Source organism: Sphaeramia orbicularis, chromosome 1 (genome assembly GCF_902148855.1).
Source record: "Sphaeramia orbicularis chromosome 1, fSphaOr1.1, whole genome shotgun sequence".
In the NCBI taxonomy this organism is placed as follows: Eukaryota; Metazoa; Chordata; class Actinopteri; order Kurtiformes; family Apogonidae; genus Sphaeramia; species Sphaeramia orbicularis.
The window spans coordinates 1652469-1668572 of record NC_043957.1 but is presented as its reverse complement, the minus strand read 5'-3'; the positions used below and the strand labels follow the sequence as shown (position 1 = coordinate 1668572).

Here is a 16104-nt window from a genome sequence, read left to right as displayed (position 1 = left end):
CCCTCCCCCTCCCTCTCTCTTACAGCCATGCGGGCTTTGCCGTCCCTCAGTGTCCACTCGCCTGTGGGGTCGACCCGGTGCCTGCTCACACTGCTCCTGCCTTGCCAAACGGTCCTGAGGAGGGAGATGGAATGAAATGCATGAGAGGAAAAGGAGGGATAGGCCCTGCGAGTTTCTAACAGAAGAAGAAGCAGCAGCAAGCAGCAGGAGGAGGAGCAGGGTGGAGGCATGCCCGCTGCTGTGCGCCTTCTGCCGAACACAGGAGGACGCACCATGTCCTAGAGGAGGAGGGGGGGCTGGGAGGACACAAGTGCGGCCTCCAGGGCTCATGTGGACCGGACTAGCCCGGGTCTAGTCTGCTGTTGCACGGACTACCGACTCTCCCCGTGGGACTGGGCGGGGGGGGGGTTACCCAACATGAGCGCACCCAGTCTGGACTGAAGACCGAGGCTGCAGCATCCCCCAGGACCGTGTTTGCGCGTGCGTGAGACAGAGAGAGAGCAGAGGTAGGCTAGTGTGTGCGCGTGACTGTGCGTGAGTGCGTGTGCGTGCGTGTGTCAGTATGAGTCTGGTGTCGGGCTTCCCTCACCACCCGGTCATGCACCACCACGACAGCCACCACTACTCCCTGCACGCGGCGGCGGCGGGCCGCTGTCACGAGGACACCGGGGCTCCTCCGTACTTCACCAGCTGGCTGATCAGCCACGCGGATATGTCCCCGACAGAGTACAGCCTCGCGCCCGGCTACAGCCCCGAGTACCATGGCAACGGCGGCGGCGGCTCCACCGGCGGCCTGGACCCGCACCACCACCACCACCACCACTACGGAACCGGCGGCTTGGTCCCGGGGGCCGGGGCCATCTCGGTAAACGGAGCCCCGGTAGGGATGCACCACCACCACCACCACCACACGCACCCGCGCCCCGTGAAGCGGAGACCCACGGCCAACCGGAAGGAGCGGCGGCGGACCCAGAGCATCAACTCGGCCTTCGCGGAGCTCCGGGAGTGCATCCCCAACGTCCCGGCGGACACCAAACTGTCCAAGATTAAGACGCTCCGGCTGGCCACCAGCTACATCTCCTACCTGATGGACATCCTGGACAAGGACGGACAGCACGGGGACACGCAGGCCTTCAAGGCCGAGCTGAAGAAGACGGAGGCGCGCGAGGAACGGAGGAAGAGAGACACGGTAAGAGGCCGCGGACGCGCCGTGCGTGAAAGAGAGCTGCGTTCACGGAACAAAACAGGCCCCGAAGCGACGGCTTTAAAAAGTCTGAGAGGGTTCAGAAAGTCCGTCACTCCAGTGACCCCCCACCTAAACACACACACACACACACACACACACACACACACACACACACACACACGGCCTAGGACCAAAATACAAAACCTCCTATCTGAAAAAAAAAAACAACAAAAAACACTTTTTTAAGGAAACAGAAAAAACCATGGGTCCTGTTGGATTCTGTTGGTTTCAGTGTGGTTTGGAGCAGCTCTGTATAAAAGCTCTGATATAAAAGCTCTGATATAAAAGCTCTGATATAAAAGCTCTGTACATAAAGTGTCATGACAGAACTTTAGTTATGATTTGCGCCATAGAACTAAAACTGGACTGACTGCTGGTTTAGTTTGATTGCAGTCTGGTCTTTGTTGTTGTTGTCAGGTGACCTTGTGTCCTATGAAAGGGCGGATCATCTGCAGACAGACTGAAAGTGTGGACTCATCCTTGTTTTCATTTCATGTGAAAACTCCAAACCTAAACTGCGCAGACAGGAGGTTTGGTTTTGTCCATGTAATCCTCTTTCGCCTTAAAGGCCTTCCACGGGTCTGTTCAGGCTCTGAATGTGAAACTAAGGCTGCAGAAAAATACCAGGAGGGAGATAATAATAATAAAAAAAAAAACCACCCTGAACAGCTGAGAGGTGAGCGGGTTAGGCAGAGCGGCCTTTGTGGACTCAGTGATGGAGTGACGGACCCAGGTCCCAGACCGGGTCCAGGTTCAGGAGCTAATGGGAGCACACTCAGCTGGAAGAAGGCAGGCTCTGGAGGCGCGTTACGCACCGCTGCGTAAAGCCAGATTTTATAGTTTGTCAAATATGGAAACTTTTCATTTAGAATAATTTATTCCATTTACAGTCATCCGTTCTGCCAGATTTATCAGACAGTTCAGTCCTCAGTTATCTGCTGCAGTGGCTGAGAGCGCAGAATGCGTAAAATGAAAAATTAAAGGCAGATATTTTTGTTCGTGCAACACTTAAAAAATCCGCCGCCTGAGTTTTTATTATTTAAGTGACGGTTTAGTAAAAAAAAAAAAAAAAAAAAAAAGCCAGGATTATTCTCGTATATTTGAATAAAGTTTGTATGCAGAGGACGGCCTTGTTTTTCGGCTGCCTTTGAGTTGGATGGTTGATGTCGGCTGCAGGATTTAATATTAATCTCTTCAAATGTTGCTGCAAACAAAAGTGCGTTACATTAAAACACTCAATGCATTGGTAGAATTAACATTTTTATGCGTCTGGACATAAGAACAATACACAGTAAATACATAAACGCAGGATTTTTATTTATTTATTTATTACGTCATTGTTAGCAGGATGCAGATTTAAATAAACAGACATAGACATGAACACGTGATGAGTTATTGGAACAGTTTTGCTCTTTTATGCTGGATAACCTGTGAGAGTTTGTGGAGTTCTTTGACATTTGTGTAAATCGAGTTAAATCAGTGCATCATAAACACTCCTTCCACCTGAACACCTCACAACTCCACTGACACTACAGACAATAACTACATAGATGTTTTAATTGTTTAAAACTGGCTGAGGCTAAAAGTGAGTTAAAAACAGCCCAGAGCAGAGAAAAACAGCTCTGCAGGCTTTTCCTGGGCTGGAATTACACACACCATAGTCTACACGTCCACACAAACACACACATAAATGGAGGGTAATCTTATAGCCTCATTTATTTGGGGGGGGGGGGGTTCTGAAATGCAAGTGAAGCCCATGGAGGGGCAGCTAAAGAGAGAGTAAACAGTCCAATGGAAGTGTGTTTACCACAGTTCACCGTGGACACTTGGCTCTGTATTTCACCGCAGCTCATTAGTATTATTAAACCCAAAAGGTGATTTCCTCCCTAGAGTTTAATCTTGGTGAGGTGAATATTTTTTTCGCTCTACAATAGTGGTATGGCCCAATTGATCAAGTGTATATAACAGCAGAGCCAGAAAATTGGTCGCCATCCTCAGACAGCTTGGAGCCAGGAGGGGCCAGGTTCAGCCACACTGTAAAAAATGACTGTAGGATTAGCACCAAAAAGTTATAAAACTGCAACATAAAAAACTGTATGTGATCATACAAAGCAAAGTTGTTTATTTGAAAAGATTTTTGTGTTAACGATTAAATCAAAATCTAGCTGTAGTTTTTACAGGAGGAGTATGTGAACAAAAGCAGATTTGATGAAGAAATGATGTGTTTCTATTGTTTTTAGAAAATAAAACTGTAAAAAACAATGTGGTGCCGTTTAAACTGCAAAGACCATAATGTTGAAATAATGGCATATTTGATTTTTTTTTTTTTAAATAAAAAAGTTATAAAAAGTAAACATTTACCATTGTACCATTTTACATTAGTAAATGAATGGGTCGGTAGAGTTGGTCAAGCGGCTCATCCAGTAACCAAAGGGTTGGTGGTTCCAATCCTGGCTCTGACTGTCCATATGTCCAAGTGTCCATGGAAGACACTGAACCCTAAACTGGTCCAGTTGGACCTGGTGGATTTGGACACCATGAAGGTGGAGAAAATGCACTGAATAAGTACGCTCCATTTACCAGTTAAATCAACATTTTTAAAATGTTAATCTCAATGTTTAAAATGTTAAATCAACATTTTTAAAATGTTAAATCTAAATGTTTAAATGTTAAATCTACAGGTTTAAAATGTTAAATCTAAATGTTTAAAATGTTAAATCTACAGGTTTAAAATGTTAAATCTAAATGTTTAAAATGTTAAATCTACAGGTTTAAAATGTTAAATCTAAATGTTTAAAATGTTAATCTACAGGTTTAAAATGTTAAATCTAAATGTTTAAAAATGTTAATCTACAGGTTTAAAATGTTAAATCTAAATGTTTAAAATGTTAAATCTACAGGTTTAAATGTTAAATCTAAATGTTTTAAAATGTTAAATCTACAGGTTTAAAATGTTAAATCTAACTGTTTAAAATGTTAAATCTACAGGTTTAAAATGTTAAATCTAAATGTTTAAAATGTTAAATCTACATATTACTTTGTAAATATGTTTACAGTTGGATGTGTTTTTTACTGTATTGTTCTGGAAACACAGCTGCCATTTTTTTCCCGTAAAAACAACAGGATTTTTTTTACAGTGTAGAGAACCCACCACTATTCTTCCCAGCCAGGCGTTTGCACCGTTGTGTCCTTCCAGGCTCATACATTACCCACGTCGCTTTGCTCCCGTGCACTGGCCAAAGCTTTACATGGTCTTTCCAGTGGCTTTTACACCCATTCCACTGTCGTTGTGAGTCTAAACCAGCCATATTTGTCTGTATTTGTTTTTATTTATTTAATTACAGGACAGTGTGTATTAGCATTAACTGCAAAGAATAAGATGCATGCACCAGATTTAGCAAAGAAGCTCATTTCTGGACAAACGACCAACATAATAAAATATCACATAGATTACAAAGTACTAATATAATGGAAGAAAACCGTTAAACATGACAAATATACGCTAAAATAAATAAATAAATAAATAAATAGATCCGTAACTTAACATAGTTTTTTTCTTTTCAACAGGTTCTACATTATTGTATTTAGTTGAAAGCACAAAAGTTAAGGTAACTTTAGTCTATGACCTTATATTTAACTAACATATAATTCATGAATTGATTCAACTACTTCAAATAGTAGCAGTTTATTTGGTCGTTAATTACTTTAAACAACAAACAAAAACCACATATTCATTGTTCCAAATACAAATCTGTTTATGCTGAAGTAAAGACTTATTTTGCTGAACTCTATTTATAATGAACACAATGTTTCCACCAGAAAACAAACAAACAAACAACAGTTTCAGTGTAATCATGACTACATGTCCAGGGTGTCCCACAAAAATGGACCTCATTTGAAAAGTCCATATCAGAGGGACTAGACGGTCAGGAGAAATGATACTTAATAGGGTTTATTTTGGACTTAAAATGTTTTATTCTACAAATTACAAAACATTTTATGTCCAAAATAATTCCTCTTAAGTATTATTTCTTTTGACCGTGTAGTCCCTCCGATATGGACTTCTCAAATGTTGTCGGTTTTTTTGGGACACCCTGTATAACAGAAGAGAAAACATATTTAATTTGAATTCAGGTAAATCATGTCCTTATTTTAACTACCAGAGTGATTCTGGACAAATAATTTCTTTAGTCAATCCTGAACTCTATTTTTAAGAATTCCTATCTTTTCTAGCGGACAAACTGGATATTAGCTGAAATGACTTTGTTTATGTTAGTTGGACTAAACGTATATACTTTCAACATACTTGGTTGCATTTTTTCACTCACCATAAACAAACCATGTTGCCTCAACAACTAAGATTCAGTCAATTGATGAAGTTTTTCAATTCAACTCATTTTTTTTGTAGGTAAACTAAATTCAAGTATGTCAACAGGTTCCACACAAACGCATGGGGTCGAGCCACTGGAGTTGTGTTATTTCAGCCAAATACAGAAGGAGCTTTCATTCTAAAAGTACAATAACATGTCCTAGAATAAGAGTGAGATATAAAAGAAAGAAAAAGAGCGAAGAAATACAGAAATACAGAAATAGGCTATTCCAGTGGTTCCAACCTTTTTTCACTCATGACCCCGTTTTAACGTCACTAATTTCTGGTGACCCCAGACATTCAAAACTGAGACTTTTTTTTTTTTTTTTTGCTAAAATTAATTTGTTTCTGATCATGTAATAGTTTGCTATACTATGTTGCAAATACAGGTTAATTTCAGAGGACATTTAGTCTATATAATCTCTATTATTGTGGACATTTAGTCTATATAATGTCTATTATTGTGGACATTTAGTCTGTATAATGTCTATTATTGTGGACATTTAGTCTGTATAATGTCTATTATTGTGGACATTTAGTCTATATAATGTGTATTATTGTGGACATTTAGTCTGTATAATCTCTATTATTGTGGACATTTAGTCTATATAATTTATATTATTGTGGACATTTAGTCTATATAATGTCTGTTATTGTGGACAGAGGCAGTAAATCCAGGTGTAGATTAAAGGTCAGGATCTGTCCAGTCAGTCCAGCTGGGATTTACAAGGAGGACAATTAATACTGAACAAACTAGAACTGAAACTATGAATGATGAAAGAGCTGCAGCATCTGAAACTGACCACAGTGAACATGTGACACAAACACAACCACAGTGCTGCAGTTCGTCTGTTATGGATTGGGATTGGCTCTGTCAACTAACCATAGTTTTTTTTATTAGTAAGTTTTTCTTAATTTTTCACAATTACTATAAATTTCAGGCGACCCCATTTGAATTCCAGGTGACCCCATGGGGGGTCCCGACCCTAGGGTTGAAAAACACTGACATTTATCCTTGTATACATCCTCCACTGCCTGTATATATTCTTATTTGTTGTGCATATCTCTCATCTGTAGTATTGAGTTAGCTTTTTGTACATTTGGGTGGTTTTCAGTTGTACTTTAGTTGTATATGTATATTTACGCCAAGGTTAAAAAACACTACAATAACAAATCGGACATGGAAAGACATGCAGGAGTAAAAAGGACTGAGCTAAACCCTTGAGCAGAGGCCGTTCATGCAGTACATGTGTGCAGATGTCAGTGCAGTGCTGGAGTTTTCCCTCAGTGGGATCACTAACTTGCGGCTTCGTCGTTCCTTTATTACCAGCTTGGTCACACACACTTTCCTTCCATTTGGCCTCAGATGCTGCACACTGAACATGAAGCATTTGGAGCCAAGCGTTGGAATAATGTGCAGAAATAAACAATACATGACACCAGTGCAGAAGAGCCGTGGATCTGCTGCAGCACAGTCCAGCACAATAATGATTTCCTGTCTGTTGCCTAACGTGCTGCTTATAGGAAGTGTGGTGCATAATTGATGCCAGAAAGCAATTTTTCCTCACATTTCAAACTGGAATCACTAATAGGAGGATGTAGTGCTGATAATAACTCATGTCAACTCGTTCACGAAGCTGCACTTCGCTGCTCTGCTACAACACACACACTCCAAAAAATACACAAAAAGCACAATGACTAGTTTGAGTTTTTGTTGCCTGTTGATGCTTGACTTTCAGATGCAGCTCTGAATTGGATCTGCAGTGCATCATGATGTGTGTTCTGACTTTAAGGTTAATGTTTAGGCTTAAAGTGCATTTGGATGATCTTCGAAATCAGTGGTTCTCAAACTTTTTACAGTGGAGTACCCGCTGAAATATACTTTTTTTTAAATTCAAGTACCCCCAATTCTAGCTTCAGCTTTTTTGATTGAAAAAAATTAGGCAAAGTTTATTCCTGTTTATATTTTCAGAACTTTGTAAACAAACAACATATATTTAACTGTAATATATATATATATATATATATATATATATATATATATATATATATATATATATATATATATATATATATAAAAGAAAAGCACTTTTTTTAAAGTAATTTTGTGGAAAATATAAACTGAAAAGTGCTCTCTTTCACTGATAAGAAAAATAAATTAATTGGTCATTAATTAATAAATGAACTTTTCATCAACAAAAACTAATTACTTAGCTACTCAAATAAAGTCATTTTGAATATTATAAAATATAAATGTCCTTCAAATGTTACCAACGCTTAAACAAGATGCTTGACAGTAAAACTCTTCAACATTAATTCTCATTGTTAATTTTGTATCAGAATCGTCTTTATTCGTCAAGTATCTTCAAAAGAATAAAAGGAATTTTACTCTTTTTTTTAAACTATGCTCTGTATTGTATTCAGTACATGGTGACTTTTCAGTGTATTTTCCCCAAACCGTTCAGGTCGGCCTGTGTGGGCTTTGGGAACCCCTGTTCTAAATGAACTCAGGTCTGTGAGTGTGTGTTAACCAGTGCACACTGCATGAGCAGACGATGCAGGGAGGATAATCCTTTTATTTTTTTTTTTTTTTTGCACACTGACTGTTTGGCCCACGTCGCAGCCTTGGCCTGTTTTGCGTTGGCTCAATGTTCTAAATAATCCTTAGATCCAGATTTGTGCAGAATCGACTATAATAAAGCATTTACAGTATTTACTGAAGTAGACAGGCTTATTTGACAGCATGTTTTCTATTTTTATCATGAACTGGATAATAGTTTAGACCAGGGGGTCAAACTCACTGGAGTTCAGTTCCACATTCAGCCCAATTTAACCTCAAGTGGGTCAGACCAAAAAAAAATACTAGCATAATAACTCATAAATAATGACAACTCCTATTTTTTCTCTGTTTTAGTGTAAAAGAAACAAAACCAAAAAATCAAAAACATTAAATTATGAAAATATGTACATTTACAAACTATCCAAATAAAAAAGATGTGAATTATCTGAAAAAAACTGAAATTTCTTAAGAAAATTAAGTGCAGTTTTAACAATATTCTGCCTCAGTGTATCCATGTACATTATGGATCAGTTCTATAAAAGCACAAAACACTTAGTAACAGGCAGAATATTGTTAAAATTGCATTTAATTTTCTTGAGACATTTCAGGTTATTCTCATTTTACTGTTAAAGGATAATTAGTTCATGTAATATTTTCATAATTTAATGTTAGTTTTTGCACTAAAACAAGGAGAACATTTTGAAGTTGTCATCATTCATCGGCATAACCTGATATTTTTTCCACATTAAACCAAGAAGAACATTGGAGTCATTATTCAGAGGTGATTGTGTTTTTCTTTTCCTTCAGATCACAGTGGTCTGGATGTGGAAGCTGAACTCAAACTACTTCAACTCTTGGTTCAGTTTATCTTCAGTGTCATTTTTACACAATCCAAGTTCATCCTATGGGCTGGACTGGACCCTTTGGTGGGTCGGATTGGACCCTTTGGTGGGTCAGACTGGACCCTTTGGTGGGTCGGATTGGACCCTTTGGTGGGTCGGATTGGACCCTTTGGTGGGTCAGACTGGACCCTTTGGTGGGTCGGATTGGACCCTTTGGTGGGTCGGATTGGACCCTTTGGTGGGTCAGACTGGACCCTTTGGTGGGTCAGACTGGACCCTTTGGTGGGTCTGATTTGGCGGCAGGTTCCCCTGGTTTATACCATACAGTGTCAGTAAATATAGAATACAACTCAACAGCTGCTTTTTTGGTCATTAGAAAATCACAAGCTTCCTTTTTTTTTTTTTACGTGCAGTCTTCCCATTAGGACATGGACAAATGCACTGGTTAGTTTTTATGCACTTTACCTGAAGTTAGATCAGCAGCAGCTTCTGGTTCTGAACATCTATGCAAACCAAAAGCAGTGTAAAGCTGACCTTCTGTTGTCCAGCGGTGCTGTGTGGGACTGCTGCTGCTGAGGGGGTCAGCCACTTGTGCTTTCATCTGAACGTTCATGCTGCATACACAGCCCCTCAGCCCTAGGGGTAAACCTGGGTGACATGGGTGGTGTTTCCATCCTGACAGCAGTACAGGTAGAGGTTCTGCTGCAGCACGTGCAGCCTGCAGGGGCAGTTTCAGGGCACGAGGACCCAGGGTCACATGACCCAGGGTCACATGACCAGTGCCAACAGGCCAGTCCACCACAGCAGCTCCTGCAGTAAAACTGCCTTTATCTGAGCCACCTGCACTCAACTGACTCTTATTATCAGTGCCCTAGTTCAACCATTTTATTCCACACTGTTGTTCTGGTTTTCCTGGGACACAAAGACCCGCGCCGCCGCACGTGAGGATGCAGAAATGAGTCGCGCGCAGTTTTTTTTTTTTGTTTTGTTTTTGTTTTTTTTTTTATTTATTTATTTTTTTTTGGTCAGTGAGGGGGCTTCAGATGAGCGCAGAGAAAACAGCACAGTTCCACAAACTCACCGGAAACACCGAGGCGGATCTGAGCGCGTGCCCCGGTCACCTAAGTTACGGCTCCAAATACACGCACGAGACGGTTTGTGGTTAACTGATGGACGCACGCGGACCGAGACTTCACTAATCACACAGATTTTATTTATTTATTTATTTATTTATTTAAAATGCTTCCACAGTTTTCCACGAATTCACGCCAACTCGTGATGTTTTATTATTTTCCATCTATGGCTCAGTTTCTTCATTAAACTTTATTATTATTATTATTATTATTATTATTATTATTATTATTATTAATAATAATAATAATAATAATAATAACAATAATAATAATAATAATAATTTAATAACTTAGATTTGGCCTCTTCCACTGACAGTATGAGCGGTTAAAGTAGAAAATATCGGCCAGGACACTGTACTCTTGCAAAAACCAGAAAGAAATAAAAATAAAAATAAATAAAAGATTTGAAGCGTAAAATCAGCCTGTAAAATAAAATATATTAACGATAAAGAAGGGGTGAGAATTTTTTTCTAATTGCTGAATTGCTTTAAAGTTGTAATTCAGTTATTTTTTACTGCGTCCTGTTTAGACCGAATTTCATTTAAAGGTTAAAATAAACTCAAAAGCGACTGTGGCGGATTATGGAACAGTATGACACAGGCAGCGGAACTTCTATTTATTTATTTATTTATTTATTTCTGTTGAAATAAACGAGAAATAAATCAAGACTATAGAGGATCATGTCTTGTGTCTGGGAGTAAATGGACTAAACACAGATGACGAACATTCTTCTAGTTTTTCTTCTGGGGTGGTCGTGGGTTTCAGTGGCTGCTGCATGTTTCACATTTTACAAACTGCGTCCATTTTAAAATCTGTTTAAACAAAGAGCACGAACATCATTTTTATTCAGGTTCATATATAATGCAATTTGTTGTATTATTATATATTACTGTTATAACTGTTCAGTGATTTCCTAGAATGAATCCTACGGTCTGCCGCATCTGCTGCACAAATAACCTATTTTACCAGAATCCTCTATTATTATTATTATTATTATTATTATTATTATTATTATTATTATTATTATTATTATTATTGCTAATAGTTTTACTTAATTGTTCTGAGGGTTTGAGACAGGCCTTTCTTCGTATGTACGTATGCATTCATTTTTATTTTTTTAAATTTTTTTATCTTTATTGGACTGTATGTGCATATGCTTACAAACACGTAATGCAACCCCAATAAATAAGTTAGATAATACAAATAATTTGTATTAAGCATGAAATATTGTCAATATCATTAAAACATTAAAGCGGATGGTCAGCGAAAATTCTGATAAATTATTATAAATCTGTGAATTATTGGGCAGGTTTTCTAACCAAATAAACCCAGTTATTATTACTACTAATGTTACTGCTAATGCGTAATAATAAAAAAATAATAATTCTAATGTAATTCTTGGAAATCCGTAGTGGGTTAGTGTGACTGCAGCAGAAACTAAAGTAGTTTTTTTTGTTTGTTTTACAAAGTGAGTCTTTGCTCCTTTCCAACAGGAATATTTCTGTCAAGTTTATGGATTATTGATTAAATAATACAAGTCTAATTGAACTTTGAACCCCCACACATAAACTGAGTCCTTAACATGACTCCAGTGAATCTTTCTGTTCAGTGTCATCACTTCCGGCCTCATAAACCCTGAACACCTGAAGTCAACAGGTGGGCGCGTGACCTCTGAAATGCTGTTCATCGAAATATCGTGTGAAATAACGTGAGTTTTAGTTTTCGTCAAATGGTGAGGGTGATGTGACTTTACCAGGTCACTGTCATTGTTTCTCTGGCGACACGTTATTCCACTCCTAACTGTTAATTTCACATTAAATGCAGCCGTTTGGACATTTTGGAGCTGCTGTTACAGGATAAATGTCGCACTTGGAAAAGTTAAATATATTTATTACATTATAAATATTTTTACAATCAAGGAGATGAAGAGATAATTAGGTATTGATGTTATTGCAAATTATGAATAGGAGAAGAACGGATTTTTTTTTCTCAGCTGGACCAAATAAATAGAGAAAAGGAAATAAGGAGCAGTAGTTTTTACACATACAGACCCACTGCTACTGTTGTGTCTGTTCCTAAATGAATTTTTACCTGTATTTAACTTTTACTGAAGTGATTTATCATTATTTATTACAACATTACCTTCTGTATGTTGTATTTTCCGCTTTAAATCATATATTTCCCTCTATTTCATTCCCTTTAGATGTTCATTGAAAGTAAAACTGCAGAGGTTATTCAATGTAAACAGAGAAAACTGAAGAAAAAGTCACTTTTTCAGCAAAAATATCAACGACTGAACATAACCCCAGTGTGTCCATCCACTGTCACTGATCCAACTGCATGGGTTTGACTGGAGAATCAATGTGGTAGAAGATGACGGTGTTTCCATGGTAACTACGGAGCCTCTGAACGTCCAAATGGGTCATATGTGATGACCAGGACCAGATGAAGAAGTGTATTTGACAGCAGGTATTTTCATGCATTGATAGGATCAGAGGATCAGCAGGTCTTAGATCAGTAGGTGGTGGAGGTTAAAGGTGGAGGTGTGGTCTGTATGGGTTCATCTCCTTCTCCCAGACGCAGATCTAACTGTTGTCCTGTGTGCGCAGGTGGAGATCCCCAAGACCACCTCATCCTCATCGTCATCGTCGTCCTCTTCATCAGGAGGAGATAAGAAAACCAAAGGACGGACAGGATGGCCGCAGCACGTCTGGGCTCTGGAGCTCAAACAGTAGCTCCTCCTCCTGCTCCTGCTCCTCCTCCTCCTCCCACGAATCCTTGGAGAGCAGGAGGACAGTTCAGGATGCGGTCTGATGAACTGTGCAGGCAGTCATCTTCATCTTCTTCATGTGCGGACATTTGGGCCTGTGTGTTTGCGCTGCGCCTGTTCCACTTCAGCTCCACAGCTGTCACCGCTGGTGGGTTTAGGACGTCACTTCTGAGCCCGACTTCCTTTTACAGTTCAAAACCAAAACCAAAACAGCGCAAACTACGGCGTAAGAGTCGACCAGACCGCTTCATTTTGGTGCGTAATGTGCGCCAGTTTCCTGCGGACGCAGCTCCTGGATGCGCAGGTTCAGTCCAAACACACGACGGGAGAATATGGAACTGTTCCAAACACACACGGGACGTGGACGCGCTCTCTGCTTTATTTAACGGAATATATTTATGTGCAATGTGGCCGTTCGAAGGACCAGAATTAAAACCAAAAAAAAAAAAAACATAATTGAAAAAAAAAAAAAAAACAGCCACGACGACGAACACTTCCTAAATGTATTTGGTCAAACTGTTTGGTGTATGTGAAGTTGTAATTGTTTGTTTGTCTGTAACTGTAGAGAAAAAAAAGAAAAGGGAAAAAAAAAAAAAAAAACGTGCGTTGTAAATGTAGTGACGTCACGGCGTCGACGACGTACGTGTCCATGTTGTGGTATGAGCGTGTGGTGGGAGTCCAACTAATACTTAACGTGGGATGTAAACAGTGTCATCATGAATTTAATAAACCACCACATGGGAACTGAGGATGCACCATGGTTTTTACACACACACACACACACACACACACACACACACACACACACACACACACACACAGGTTGTGTTTCCATTGACTTACATTAACGTCCAGCTTCAAATCTGGACTATTTCTCTCTTAAAAAAAAAACAAAAACATGCCACAAAACCTAAGAAGATCTGAATGTATAAAATATAAAAAGGTGATCTGCATTTTGTCCTTAAATCCATGTCCTTAAATGTCATTAAAACACATACATTTAAAAATATAAATGTATAAAATATAGAAAAGGTGACTTTGTCCCCTTCAGAGACTGTGTAAACAGACGCTACAGACCCACAACCTACTGAATCATTTAACTGAACCAGGATTTTCCAAATGAATCTTAAATTCTTAAGCATTTTTGCACAGAATTTAAACTGCAGAAACATCAAACCTCTGCTTCTCTTACTCTTTAGACAGAATGTTCCATCTTACATCAAATAATGAGAAGTGTTTGGTGTAAATACATTTTCCTAACAGATACGTTTTATTCTGTGTTATGAATGAAACTGGGATTCTTTGTCGACCTGCAGATTTATTTCATGTTTCCTGGAGCATTTCTCTAAAATTATGCAAAAAAAAAAATGCTTTGTTTTCTACGAAATATCGACAAAAACACACACCAGTGCAGCACCTCAGGCCGCCTCCAACCTAAAACACACACACACACACACACACACACACACACACACACACACACACACACACACAGGTTGTGTTTCCATGTGTTTAGTGACTTTGCTTTGACTTACATTAACGTCCAGCTTTAAGTCTTCATTGTTTTTCTCCGTTGTGCCAAAACTGTCATTAAAACACATACATTTAAAATATAAATGTATAAAATATAAAAAAAGCTGACTTTCTCCCACTGGAGACTGTGTAAACAGACGCTACAGACCCACAACCTACTGAATAATTTAACTGAACCAGGATTTTCCATATGAATCTTAAACTCTGAAGCATTTTTGCACAGAATTTAAGCTGCAGAAACAGATCAAACCTCTGCTTCTCTTACTTTTTAGACAGAATGTTCCATATTAGCTCAAATAACGAGAACTATTTGGTGTAAATACGTTTTCCTAACAGATAGGTTTTATTCTGTGTTATGAATGAAACTGGGATTCTGTGTCGACCTGCAGATTTATTTCATGTTTCCTGGAGCAATTCTGTAAAATTCTGTAAAAAATGCTTTGTTTTCCATCAAATACCAACAAAAACCCACAGCAGTGCAGCACCTCAGGCCTCCTCACCCAGACACAAACACACACGTGGACTTCCATGAACTCACTCCAGACATGCCCTGACCCCGGCCGTAACCACAACATGCCTAAACGTAACCCTAACATAAGATAACCCCAACCTTAAAACCACTCTTAACCCTCCAATGCAGTGAATTCTGTCTCCACAAGTGACTGTGGAAACAGATTTATGTTCCTCATAATGTACAAACGACAAAAAAACCTACACAGTTACATAGGATCAGAGTCAGTCAGCTGTAAAGTTATAACCCACACAGTAGCATCTTTGTTCCTGTTAAAGCCGAAATAAAACACTTTGACTTTTCAGTGTTTCTGAGCAGATGAATTTTGGTAAATATGACACAAATCGACAAGCCAACAAGTATCACAGTTTTAATTTAGTGTCTTCTGCTGCATATTCTGCATCTGGATTGGATTTAATGTGGTCACATCCCAGTTCTGCTCCCACTTTTATTGTTTAAAAGGCCCGTTCATTAATTCTTCTTCTTCTTCTCTTTTATTTATAATATATCGTTAGCCTCATAGCATAGTAGCCTAAGTCATCCACTAGATGGACAAAAGTATGTGGACACGTTGAATTCAGGGGTTTCTTTTCTAATAGGAGTCTGGGATACAAAATAATACAGACTAATGTCATAATATGGTTTTATATTATGGGATAAATATCACATTAATTATTAATATTGATGTTTCTATCTCAGATCATCTTGAACAGGGCATCTTACAGCTGTAGACACGATGTGTCCCAAAATTTATGTCCATATAGTTTGTAAACATCAATATTTCCTTAAAGTTTAAGTGAGATGTGAAGAAAATAGATGGTTAGTTGTGGTGGAAAATGCTTATTTACTGTCAGAGCAGGAAAAATATTCCAGAAATTTAGAGCAAGAACATTTAAAATCATAGTCAAAGATTAAAAAAAAAAAAAAAAAATCAATGTTGAGAGAAATTAAGTCCAACCCATCTCTGAGGCATTTTGGAAACAAAGGTAACAATTTAACTCAAACTAACCAATGCACTGATATTTATCCCATAATATAAAACTCTATTCTGACATTAGTCTGTATTGTTTTGTATCCCAGACCCCTGTTAGAAAAGAAACACCTGAACTCAACGTGTCCACATACTTTTGTCCTTCTACT

At 38.7% G+C, this 16104-nt stretch overlaps 1 protein-coding gene across 1 annotated transcript; it reads left to right on the top strand.

Annotated features, from left to right (window-relative positions):
• Window positions 1-416: 416 nt before the first annotated feature.
• Window positions 417-13664, top strand: hand2 (heart and neural crest derivatives expressed 2). The gene is made up of 2 exons (XM_030142042.1): window positions 417-1189; window positions 12760-13664. The coding sequence occupies exons 1-2, from the start codon at window positions 563-565 to the stop codon at window positions 12883-12885; spliced, it is 753 nt and encodes a 250-aa protein (XP_029997902.1). The 5' UTR covers window positions 417-562; the 3' UTR covers window positions 12886-13664.
• Window positions 13665-16104: the final 2440 nt, after the last annotated feature.